The sequence below is a fragment of the Cricetulus griseus genome (assembly GCF_003668045.3).
Source record: "Cricetulus griseus strain 17A/GY chromosome 1 unlocalized genomic scaffold, alternate assembly CriGri-PICRH-1.0 chr1_1, whole genome shotgun sequence".
Taxonomy (NCBI): Eukaryota; Metazoa; Chordata; class Mammalia; order Rodentia; family Cricetidae; genus Cricetulus; species Cricetulus griseus.
The window spans coordinates 218,056,285-218,069,102 of NW_023276807.1; the positions used below are offsets into that span (position 1 = coordinate 218,056,285).

Here is a 12,818-nt window from a genome sequence, read left to right on the forward strand (position 1 = left end):
ATGAGGGTCCAACTCTCAACCCTGGGAGTCTTCACCTTGCTGTTCATTGTTTCTCTGGGTAAGACAAAAGCTTCTCATTCTGGGCGTATGACGATAGAGGTGAAAGAGACTATGTGGTGTGTAAGAAATTTGGCAAAATAAGAAAAGGAAAGCAGGCAATTAGAAGAAGGTGGGAAGCCAGGTGGTGGTGGCACATGCCTTTAACCCCAGAATTTAGGAGGCAGAGGCAGGAGAATCTCTGAGTTCAGTCTGATCTACAGAGTGAGTTCCAGGACAGTCAGAGCTACACAGAGAAACCTTGTCTTGAAAAACCAACCTCCCAAACAAAAGGTAAGAGAGAGCCAAAGAGGCACGTCCTCCATTGTCCTGGGTTCACAGAATGCTATCAGCACCAGACAAAGGACTGTGTCATGTATTTCTTTAGAACTGGTTGAAAGGCGGGTGTTTTTGCTTAGTCTGTGTGGACTTACATAAAGTGGGAGTGAAGGTTCTATCTGAATTCATTTTAATCTTTATTAGCATATATTAATTATACATGATAATTAGTTTCACTGTGACATTTTCATACTTGTATATGACATATTTTGATGGCATTCAGTTCCCCCAATCCCCTTCCCCCAATCCCTTTCTTCTTCCCAACTGGCCTTCTTCTACCTCCACCCTCAGGTCATTTTTGGGGTGGGAGGATATGGTGGGTTTCCTTGGGTTGGTTTGTTTGTGCATTTGGGGTTTTTGTTTTGTTTTGTTTTAGATAATAATATAATTACTTCCCCCTTCCTTCTCCTCCCTCAAACTCTCCCATGGCCCCTCCTTTGGTCTCTTTCAAATTCATGCCTTTTAAGCATTAGTTGTTATTGCATGCATAATCTAACCTGCTCGGTCTGTATAATGTCACTCCTATGTATGTTTTCAGAGCCGACCATTTGGTATTGGATAACCAACTGATGTGCTCTCCCCTGAGGAAGACCATTTCTCCTACTCTCAGCATCTCTTAGTTGCCTGTAATTCTTTGTGTAGGGTTGAGATCTCTCCTGAGCATTCTCCCTTATACATTAGCATGTCTATTATTATTGTCATGTCGTTGCTCAGTTCATGTTTAGGCAGTCATGTTAGTGAGACTTTATGTGTGTACTTCTGACATTACTAGGAGACTCAATCTCACAGCAAACCCCCTGCTCCACCCCTCCCACTATGTTTTCTGAGCTTCAGAAGTGTTTTGTAGATGTGTCCCTTGAGACTGGGCTCCACAACTCTGCATTTTGACTGGTTGTGCTTTTCTATAGTGGTCTCCATTTATGCATGTTGTTGTTGTAGTTGTTTCTGTCTTGTCTTTTTCTCTTCCTTGTGTGTGTGTGTGTGTGTGTGTGTGTGTGTGTGTGTGTGTGTGTGTGTGTTCCAGTGAGTCTCATTAGACTTGTTTATAGGAGCTTGTCTGGGAGTTTGTTTGCAGGAACATGAGCAAATTACCAGTGGTTATACCACTGAAGAAAATGTTTCTCCCTCCCCCATCAACTATTAGCTGAGCATACTCAGGAAGGGGTGTATACCAGTAGCCCTACCCTCCCCCTGACAGGATGTTGAAGGCCTCCTGGTTTTGTGCAGGTCATCATAGTTGCTGTGAGATCATCATGTCATACCTAGAATTCAGTATCTTATACACACACAATCCTTGACCCCTTCTACTACCATCCCTGGGCCTTGAGAGGGTGATAGAGATGTCCCTTTTGCAGCAGGTATCACACCATCCTTTATTCTTCGTATGAGACCATCTTTGTGGTCACTGATGCCCAGTGCAGAGAGAAGCTTCTCTGACGGGCTCTGATAGCAGCACTGTTCTATGGGCACAACAGCTACTTAGAGAGGGTATTGATGGATCTGTCATGTCCATTAGCTAATCAGCAGCAGCCTTCCACTAGGGCCTATGACTCCCAGCCACTGGCCTGTGACCAGCTTTGCATCATCAGATATGTTCACAGGATTGGACTTCCTGTGAATCAGGATCATATCTCATTTGAAAGTGGCTGTTTGTCTGTGTGGCAGCCTTGCTGCTATTGCACCAAGGGCCTCAATCTGTATTGTACATGTAGCTTACAGCTGAGTAAGACTGTTGGTGACAACCCTCCCTGGAAGCCTGCATACCTTTTTGCACTATGAGGGTGAGCCAGCAGGAAGAAGTGCCATCACTGTTCCAACTCTATGCTTTACGTCCTGTGACCAAAGCATGTGGCACTGTCAGCATCAGGGTCTTACCAATAACAATTTTGCCTTATTAACCACATGCTAAATTATTTAATCTTTCCAAATTAAATTCAAAATCTACCAGTATTATATAACAAACATATACTTGGATTTATATTATTGTCTGCTGATTTTTCAAATGCACACATTACATGGAGTATATTTTACTAGCTACAATTAAAGATGACCTTGACCATTAGTGTTTCTTTATGTTTTTATTGAGACATAATTTACCATAAAATTCACTCTTTTTAAGTTTGCCCTTAAGTAGTTGCAGTGTATTTATGAAGTTATGCAGCAATCACCACTATGTGTCCTAAAGATACTCGCATCCTTCCTCCTCTCCTGATGCCCTGGAAGTCTCTCCCACTCTGGACCCTGAATATGACCTATGATCCTTTGGTCTGGCTTCTTCCACTCTAAGTTTCATCCCTGCACTTCATTCCTTCTGTTACTGAAAATTGCTCCACTGGAGTGGGAACATAACACAGTGGTTAAGAACACTGGCTGCTCTTCAAGAGGACCAGGGTTTGATTCCCAGCACCTACATGGTGACTCACAACCACCTGCAATTCCTGTTCCAGGGATCCTATGTCCTCTTCTCTCCTCTATGGACACCACCTGTGTGTGGTGCACAGACACACACACATATAAAAATACATATACATAAGATTGAAAAATATCAATAAAGTGTCTACTAAAATTAATAATTAAAATTATTTTTTGAGACAGGGTTTTTCTATGTAACTCTGGCTGTCCTAGAACTTGCTCTGTAGACCAGGCTGGCCTTGAACTTGGAGAACCACCTGCTTCTGCCTCTCAAGTGCTGGGATTAAAGGCATGCACCGCAACTGCCTGGCTAATTTTTAGGTTTTTAAACTTATACTCTATGGCTTTTATATGCTTGGTATCAGCTGGTGGATTGATTGCTATGCTTTGGGGTTATTAATAGTGAGTCCATGAACATTTGTACCTGAGTTTTTTGTGAACATCTTTTCAGTTCTCTTGAACATAAACTTGAGAGTCAAACTCTTGTGTTCTGTGGGTATTCTGTGTTTTTGAGGAGTTGCCAAACTGCACTCCATGGCTGTTTGCTCTTCTTACATTACCATGGTGGTGCACAAGGTCAGCCAGCACCTGCTATTGTCCACCATCTACTCTTCATTACAGTCATGCTGGAGATGAAGTGATAGCCCATCGTAGTTATCATTTGAATTTCTCTATCAGTAACGATAGCTGAACTTTTCATTGGCTTTTTGGTCATTTGTAGGCCTTAAAGAAACATCTGCTTATGTATGGAGAAACCCCGATTAGGGGTACCACTGACCACGAGGGAACCTCTTAATCAGGGTTTCTCCCTACATGCTTAAGTGTTTTTCCCACTTTTAATTGGAGTTTTTCTTTATTATTGAGTTGTGAGTTCTTTGTGTATTTCAGCACTAAGTCCTTGTCAGATGTAAGTTTGTAAATACTTCCTCCCACCCTCCAGGTTGTTGTCTTAAAATATTTTATTGGACACATTGTCTGTTTTCAGGGTCAAGTTACAGATAGAGCAGCCTCAATAGTTTTAAATGATTTTAAAACATATGTCATCGTACACATGAGGGTGTTCATGATCAGTCAGTTCTTAATAGACATTCTGGGTCTTTTACAGCTTTAGTGAATTAAATTTAGCTTAATTGAAGTTTAAAGGGATTTAAGATTTGTTAGCTGGACTTAGTGGTACACGCCTTTAATCCCAGCACTCAGGAGGCAGAGGCAGGTGAATCTCCTTGAGTTTGAGGTCAGGCTAGTCTACAAAGTGAGTTCTAGGACAGCCAGGGCTACACAGAGAAACCCTGTTTTGAAAAAACCAATAATAATAATAATAATAATAATAATAACAATAATAATAATTTTAAAAACTGGATAGAAGGACCAGTTCTTCTGATGGTGTCCACTGGCACCCAGCATCCTCCCCTTCCGTGTCTCCCTCCCTAGATCTTCCTGCCTCTTTACCTCTCTGATAGTCTCCATTCTACTCAGATGTTTTCATTTATTCTAGATTCCACATATGACAGAAAACATGATGACACATACCTGTAACCTCAGGACTTCCCAGGCTGAGCCAGGAGGATTGGCATGAGTCCAAAGATAGCCTGGGCTACATGATAAGTACCAGGCCATTCAAGGATACATAGTGAGGTTCTGTTTCAAAATCCACAGAAGGAAAACAGGGAAACATTCCTGGTCCAGATAGTTTTGCTTAATGAATGTGATGCTCTTCAGGCCCCTATATTTTCCTGCTAGTGACATTTCTATCCTTTATAGCTTGATCCGTGTCTGTTTCCATTTATCTGTGGACAGGCACATAGACTGATCCCATGACATAAATAGCATGAGCACGTTTGAAATAGTTTTGCTTCAGGAACTAACTATGCTTTTTTTTTTTTTTTTTTTTTTTAGCATAGGCACAAACGTACAGTAAATGTTTCTGCCCCTGCCTCATCTACCTGCTCTTTCCAGAAGAAATCATCCTTTGTCGGTGCTTATCACCATCTTGTTTTCTCTTGCATTCATTTTAATATTGTTTTTCTTACATCCTGGGAAAGTTCTTTATTTTGTTCTTAAATCATAAACTACTTTAAACAATAAAAATAGCAAATCAAAGTGGCTAGAGAGATGCTCAGTGGTGAAGGGCCCTGGCTGCTCTTGCACGGGACCAGGCTTTATATTCTCAGAGCCCACACGGCAGCCCAGAAACTGCACTTCCAGGGGACCTGATAGTTCTTCTGGCCTCCATGGGCACCAGGCATGCACACGGCACACAAATATGTGTGCAGGCAAAAACACTCACACATATCAAGTAAAATTTCAAAACTTAATACTAAAAATAAAAATAACAAAGAGGTTAGAGAGATGGCTCAGCAGTTAAGATACTGCTCTTGCAAAGGATAGAAGTTTGATCCTCAGCACCCATGTCAGGTGGCTCACAACCACCCGAAACATCAGCTCCAGGGGATCCAGCATCCTCTTCTGGACTTCACTAGTATTCACACACATGTGGCAGGCAGGCAGGCAGGCAGACAGACAGACAGACAGACAGGCAGACAGACAGACACACACACACACACACACACACACACACACACACAAAATTTAAAGTAGTAAAAATGAATCTTTTAAAATGTAATAACAAATAAGTGATACAGTGAAATGTGTCTGTTTTCTCTTTTCGAAGCAGGAATCTTCTTTGAGAGTCACGGGTGCTCCTCAGAGTACAGCCACTGCAGAATGAAATGCGAAACCACCGAATATGCCATCAGATACTGTGAGGACTGGACCATCTGCTGCCGGTCAAAGGAATACATAAAGAGTAAAAGGACATGGTGACAAGTTGAACTCCATCTGCCTAGGAAATGACGTCAAAAGTATTTAAAATTTCCTTGTCTACATAAGAATAAATGGAATGATGAATAAAAGGAATTTCATGCTTAGATGGTCACATTGAAATAAATGCACATTTCATCAGGTCTTACAGTCTATTTTCACATGTGTAATTTCTTATCAGATTGTGTTTTCAACTGTATACTTCATCATGTATACAAGGTTGGCCTTGGCGATGCTAATGAAGCTCCATGGATTATTTAGAAGAAGAGGAAGAGGAAGTAAAAGTATGATAAGAAGTATTAGGACTCTCTTCCTCTCGGCTTCCTCTCTACTCTCTCTCTCACCAGCTCACCATCTTATCCAAAGCTCATTTTTCTTAGTGGTTATCCACGGTTTCATTGTGGATGCAGACTGTGTTTATTCATTCGTCTCTTGGTAGGTGTGTGTCAGGGCTGTTGTGACTAGTTCTGCAAGTGGACACACATGTGTGATATCTCTGCATGTTGCTGACTTAGAGTCCTTAAGACATAGACCCAGGAGTGAAACCACTGAATTACATGGTGGTTCCGAATTTAGTGTTCTGAGAGACCTCTGGCTGACTTCCATAGCAGTTGCACTAGTTTATTCCCACTGGCAGTGTAAAAGCTCCTTCCTTCTACAACCTTGCCAGAATTTGTTGTTTGATTTCTTTCTTTCTTTTCTAAAAGAATCTTTTTTATCCAGCCAACATAGTTTTTGAAATAAAAGGAAATCTTAGAAGGATTGTCATCATGATGTAATCAAGGTCTCTTGGCTTTTTTTCTCTGAACCCTCTAATTTTCTTAAATATTGTCATTATTTATAGTGAATGTTTTTAAGCCTCCAATAAATCCTTTTCACAGTCTCCTTTTCCATAACTTTTATCCATTCACAGCTATCAGTTAAAACCATGGGGAACTGCTGACACAGGCCCTGAGTTTTCCTTCAAACCATCTTACAGTCACTTTTGTTAAAGGAGGTTTCCATTAACCAGAGTCAAAGTGTGACCTTTGGTAGGTCCTGGGTTTAGATGGAATCTGTGCAAAGCCCTCTACACCGGAGTCTTATGTTAGAAAGTTCCCTCTGTGCTTAGGCAAGTCACACTTCTTACCTCTCAATTTCCTGCCCATAAAAACTGTCCAAGTCTTTTTTTAAAAAATAAGTTTTTTTAAAGATTTTATTTATTATGTATACAATGTTCTGCCTGCATGTATGCCTGCAGGCCGGAAGAGGGCACCATATCTCATTACAGATGGTTGTGAGCCACCATGTGGGTGCTGGGAATTGAACTCAGGACCTCTGGAAGAGCAGTCAGTGCTCCTAACCTCTGAGCCATCTCTCCAGCCCCCCAAGTCTTTCTTAAATGGCTTGAAAGTGTAAGTCACCATTTCTAGATAAAATGAAAATTCAGCTGTTAGTTACCGTGGAATACAACAGTTCTACCAAAGGCAAGGGAGACCCTCTTGGTTTAAATAAGAAAACAATCTAAGACTGCAAAGATATAACTGGTGAAAATGAGAATATACTCCAAAAATATGTATTAGCTAAAAAACAAAAAACAAAACAAAACAAAACAAAACCAGTCCTGTCTCAGAAAGAAAGAAAGAAAGAAAGGAAGGGAGAAAGAAAGTAGTAGTCCTTTTGACAGTCCTGTTTAGAATAAATATAGTATTCATATGGTCCATGAAGAAAATATATTCTTTTATTGAATTTTCATTCAGACATGTTTCAACTTTTATTAATAAAAATCCAATAAATTTGATTCCTTAATCATAAAAACCTGCTGTATAAGTTGTTCGCATGTTGCCAAAATTTCCACCCCAAACATCACAAAAATTTCACTGATTCTAAGAACAGAACCATCACATAGATGGGAAGAGCTAATTAGTGTACATTCAAAGAGTGAATTATAGATAAGCACAATTTATTTGGCACTGTTCATTAATATAGCATTTTCTTGTCAGAAACAGGCATTCAGAACTCAGTCACAATGCACCAGAACCTGCTATTCACATTTTAATCTGCTTTTCAGAGTCAAGCAGTAACCGGTTACACCAGTCAGTTTGAAGAAGCGATCCCCAATCCGGCTTCAGAATAGAGTTCAAGCCCTCAAACTTCTTTATGTGCTCCAAGGAACCATCTGTAAGTAGGTTCAATTTGGCAATTTTTCAATTTTGGAGACTGTCAAGAAGAAACAACTTAAATAAAAAACCCTTTAATACATGCAAAGACATGTGGCCCCTCGGAAGCTCAAAAGGGGTTGTGATGGTGTAAGCTTGTGATGATCCTGGCAAGAATAACAGAGTGAAGAATACACTTCAAGTAGTCCAGATTGCATCAGCAATCAAGTGACAAGGTTCTGGAATGTTTACATTCAAATGCAAACCCTAGAATTTAAGCAATTCTTCCTAGACTACAAGTCTTGTTAGATTTAAGATTTTGGTTATATTCCAATGGGCAACGTAACTTTGTTTTTAACAATTTGTTTGCTTGCTTTGGTTTGTGTTTTGTTTCTTTTTGTTAGTGATTTTGTTTGTTTGTTTGTTTGAGACATGGTTTCTCTGTGTAGTCCTGGATATCCTGGAACTCACTATGTAGACGAGGTTGGCCTGGAACTCACAGAGATGCACCGGCCTCTGACTCCTGAGTGCTGGGATTAAAGGTGTTCACCATCATGTAGGGCTAACAAGTCTTAAATCCCTTTACTTCAATTTAGCTAAGTTTAATTCACTAAAGCCATATAAACCCCAGAAAGTCTATTAAGAACATATATATCATGTTAATGGAAAGCATTAAAATTTTTAAGTTAACCCCTCTGGGGGAAATAAAAACCAATGGAACATGGATCACTGCACAGGACACACCAGAAATGGGGGATTCTCTAATAATGTTTACATATGCTGTGGCTTCACACAAAATTTTTGTAATAATTAAGATCTTTTAAAAATGTGTACAATAAAACCTTAAGTGCAAAGTAATATCACTGGACCAGGATTTATTTGAATAATTTTATATTTTTTACATCATAAATGCGGTTTCCAATTCCAAGTAGAAACATATTCTTTCCCTCAGAGTTTGAGAAGCTATTCTAGACTGTATTTCCAAGCCCAGTTTTCTTTGCTGTTTTTCAGATTCTATGGGCCTGGTAGTCAAAGGCTCCACACTAAATGTACATGACTCTTGCTGGTAAGAGCTTTCTCAAAACTGTCCATCACATAGAAAGAATTGTTTTCATGGAATCGTGAGCAGTGTGGGAAAACATCAAGACTCTATCATATTCTTGACTTTTTCTTAAAATAATAGAGCCAGTGCTGTTCTCTACGACACAAGAGAACATAAATGATCAAGTTAAATTATTTTCATAGACTTTGTGACACAGGCCTCCATCCTATTTAATTGCCTATGCAAAATTGTTATTGAGATTTGTGGAGGAAAAAAATCCCAGGTGTTACTCAGAAGAGGAACTGGCTCCGTTGGAGGGCCGAGCTACCTGGCTAGCTTCTCTCAAATGTCCATTTTAAATAAAAAGCTGATGGAAATGTTTTTACGAACTATGTAACATGCTACTTTTCATACCAGCCAAGGCACCAAAACTGCCTTTTAAAGAAAATTTCCACCTTTAAGACGATTAGTTTCTGCCTGCCTAATTAAACATCTAAAATTTTTGTCTTCTGCACTTCAGTATGGAGCAATTTCTTTTTCAAATGATCTTTACAACACAGAACACAGGCCACCAAAGCAGGACTCAGAAGTCACGTTGCTGACTAGAATAAAGTGATGGAAACGGCCAGAAAATCTGAGGAGAGAGGTTCTGAATATAAGCAAACTTTCAACGTGTGAGTGCAGGATCCCACTCCTCCGAATTGCCCTCAAAATGAGGATACTCCCATCTAGTCAGCCAATATATTATTCTTAAAAATTAAAGCTTGGTCACTAGGATAAGCTGAACAAAATTTACCCTCACCCCACTCTAAACAACCAGTTCTAATCATTCCCTGTACTTCACAAAGTCAGGAAAGTTGTACGGGCTGAGTCCTTTAAATCTGAAGGCTCACATCCTGTAGTACTCCATTCCCTGTTTCTTCCCAAACACACATACACACACACACACGCACGCACGCACGCACGCACGCACGCACGCACTCTCGAGTAAGACACTTTTTGTGTCTGCTGATAAATTATGAGGAATATGAACTAGGTGTGCACAGGGTTTTAGAGGTACTTTGTAAATATTAGAGTCGCTCGGATCCTTTGTTCCAAAAGCCTGAATCACTACTTTCCCAGACGCGGTTCACTCGCGGCATACAGACAAAGAGCGGAGAAGAAGTCCTCGTAATTGAGGTTCAGGTGAGAAGGCAAGGAGATTATTTCAGTCAGTCTGATTTGCCAGGGTGGAAAGCCTAATGTGCTGTCCACAGAACCAAACTTCAGTACTAAATCCGGATCCGGGAAGCCTTGGGAACGAAGCAAGTCATCAAACACATCCACGTTGAGATCCGTGGCTCTCCGTTGCTGCTGCGCCACCAGCTGGCAGAAGTCCTGGGCCGCTCGCACAATGCCTGCTTTTCCGTCTTCTGGGGACAGCACCTGCACTGCCGACCCGCAATTTAAAACTAAACCGTCTTTGTCATTACTCTCTGCCAACTCTACTGAGTATCTGGAACAATCTAAGCCCAAAAGTTCTTGTCGTTTTAAAATTTCCTCCATCAGTCTGGAATTGTTTCTCTTGAAAATACCTTGGTGGTCGTAGACGCTAACGTAGGAGATCCCTACGGCCACGCACCACACCACGATGCTCGCCACGTCCGAGAAGCTGTGCTCCAGCTCGGTGATCAGCAGGCCCAGGTGCACAGGCAGCTTATGCAGGGTCCGTCCGTCCAAGTGCCAGCGCAGCCCGGGATGCATGGCTCCCAGCGCGGGGTCCCCGTGCGGGTATCCGTGCGAATGCGGGTGCAGGTGCGGGTCCGGACTGCGACGAGGGTTCCCACGGTTCGCCAGAGGCTTGGGCAGCCACCAGATCCAGCTCCAGGTGCTCGGACGCACGCGCGGCGCAGAGATGAGCGCACGGTGCCGGCAGAGCAGTGCCTGTAGTGCCCGCCACAACAGCGCTCTCAGAACCCCCTGTATCAGCGCCTGCAGCCTGGCCATCGCCCTGGAAGCCGGGAGCCTCCTCCTCCCATGGTCCAGGAGCACAGCTGTGACCGGCTTACGCGGCCCCACCCTCACTGCTGCGCGACTGCTTGATGATAGCCACCCAGACACGAGTGAGATGGGATCTGGAGACTTTTTGATAATTTTTAAAAGAGTTTATTATTGTTATTGATGTTAATGGTGAATGTGTGTTGTGCTTGCTGAAGTTTATGTGCACCTTTTAGGTGCAGGAGCGGGGTGGGGGTGGGGGACCAGAAGAGGGAGCCCTGCTCTACAGAACCATAATTACAGTAGTGAGAAGCAGAGGATGCTGAGTCAAACCAGGGTCCTCTGCAAGAGAAGTGCAGGTAGTGGATGGACCATCTCTTTAGCCCCTGGAGTGTAGTTTTGATTTTACATTTTCCTGACAGATAAAAAGACTGAACACTTTTCAGAATTGTATTGGTCATTTGGATTTCTTTTTTTTAAGATATTATTTATTTATTATGTATACAACATTCCGCTTCCATGTATACTCGCACACCAGAAGAGGGCACCAGATCTCATTACGGATGGTTGTGAGCCACCATGTGGTTGCTGGGAATTGAACTCAGGACCTCTGGAAGAGCAGCCAGTGCTCTTAACCTCTGAGCCATCTCTCCAGCCCCTTGGATTTCTTTTTGATGACTATATATTTAACTCATTTGCTTATATATATTTATTGGATGCTTTTAGAGTTGGGGAGTTTAATATATATTAATCTAATATATATTAATATAATATATTTAATGATATATATATATATATATATCATAGGGTTATGTCACTGTGTTCAACCTCCTGGGACAATGTTACTCCTTCATCAGAATAGATTTCAATCTGACCTTTAGCTGTTCTCCCCCTCTCCGTGTTCACAAACTCATTTCACTCCTCTCTGCTTTTCCAAATTCCATTATGCAAGTTTTCTAGCCCAAAGGCAGATGGTCTCAGATAGTTTATAGCAAGCTTCCTACCTTCAAATGTCATTTAAATTCCTATATTGACTACTAGGGTGACTCTGGGGGGGGGTGGGCATGGATGTGGTGTTTCCCTGGGGATGTTTTCTCACTCAAGGTTGTCCAACGTTATTGTTATTTAGCCAAGACAATGATCCAACCTTTGCCTATTTTAGCCCTAGGCTTCCAAGTGAGTTATAGTTAAAGAAATTGGGCTGGAAATTGCTTGAACCACATAAATGTCATGATTTTGTGTTAGCTCAGTGGTCTTTCATGGAAGCTTAACAGCTCTACTTGCTGACTCTAAAACTAGTAAGCCCTTAATGCAGCTTCATTTTTAGTCTGGAGTCCTCAATTAGAGGACTAACAAGGAAGGATGATTCTATGCAAACTCGTGGGTAAGTTGTCCTTTCCAGTTCTAAATGTCTTTCTAATCTAGAAAACATTCAGTCACTGGTTCTCAGATGTAGTTAAACATAGAAGATGCCTGTATTAATATATTAGTTTTCATTGCTGTGGCAAAATCCCCGAGAAATGCCACTTAAATAGGAGGGATCTTTATTTTGGCACACACTGAAGAGATTTCAGTCTACGGTTGTGTGGATCCTTGCTTCTGGAACAGGACCAGGCAGAACACCAGAGCAGGGAGCATGTGACAGAGCAAAGCTGCCAACCTTGCAGTATGGAGATGAGTTTGTGAGAAGGGGGGCGGGGGTGCAGTACCTAGTCCTTGGCTCATGCTCAGTCAGGACTACTTCCCTTCAGCTGGGGCCTATCTCCAAAGTTTCCCTCACTTCTCTTAAAGCCCATCAACACAGGAGCATTTGTTGGGCTAATGAAGTCAGAGTCCTCTACATCTAATTCTTCCTCTAAAACTTTTGTGTTGAAGACTAAGCTTTCAACAGATGGCCTTTGGGGAACAGGTCATATCTGAGTCATAAAAAAAATATATAAGCATGATTTCCAAGGACAAAGAAACCTCGGAAGCAACAATTTAGACATTAGTGATTGTCACTACACACGATGAAAGATATGAGTGACATCAATAGGGCCAGGAAGACGGCTCAG

General features: G+C 41.6%; 2 protein-coding genes across 2 annotated transcripts; one reads left to right on the plus strand and one right to left on the minus strand.

Moving 5' to 3' along the window:
* Positions 1 to 5,610, plus strand: LOC100761338 (beta-defensin 43-like). Its single transcript, XM_035452404.1, has 2 exons — positions 1 to 58; positions 5,459 to 5,610. Exons 1-2 carry the CDS (start codon positions 1 to 3, stop codon positions 5,608 to 5,610), a joined length of 210 nt encoding a protein of 69 aa, XP_035308295.1.
* A 4,287-nt stretch (positions 5,611 to 9,897) lies between these two features.
* On the minus strand, positions 9,898 to 10,773 carry LOC100761045 (dehydrodolichyl diphosphate synthase complex subunit Nus1). The gene has a single exon (XM_035453104.1). The coding sequence runs from the start codon at positions 10,771 to 10,773 to the stop codon at positions 9,898 to 9,900; it is 876 nt and encodes a 291-aa protein (XP_035308995.1).
* Between the last annotated feature and the right edge of the window lie 2,045 nt (positions 10,774 to 12,818).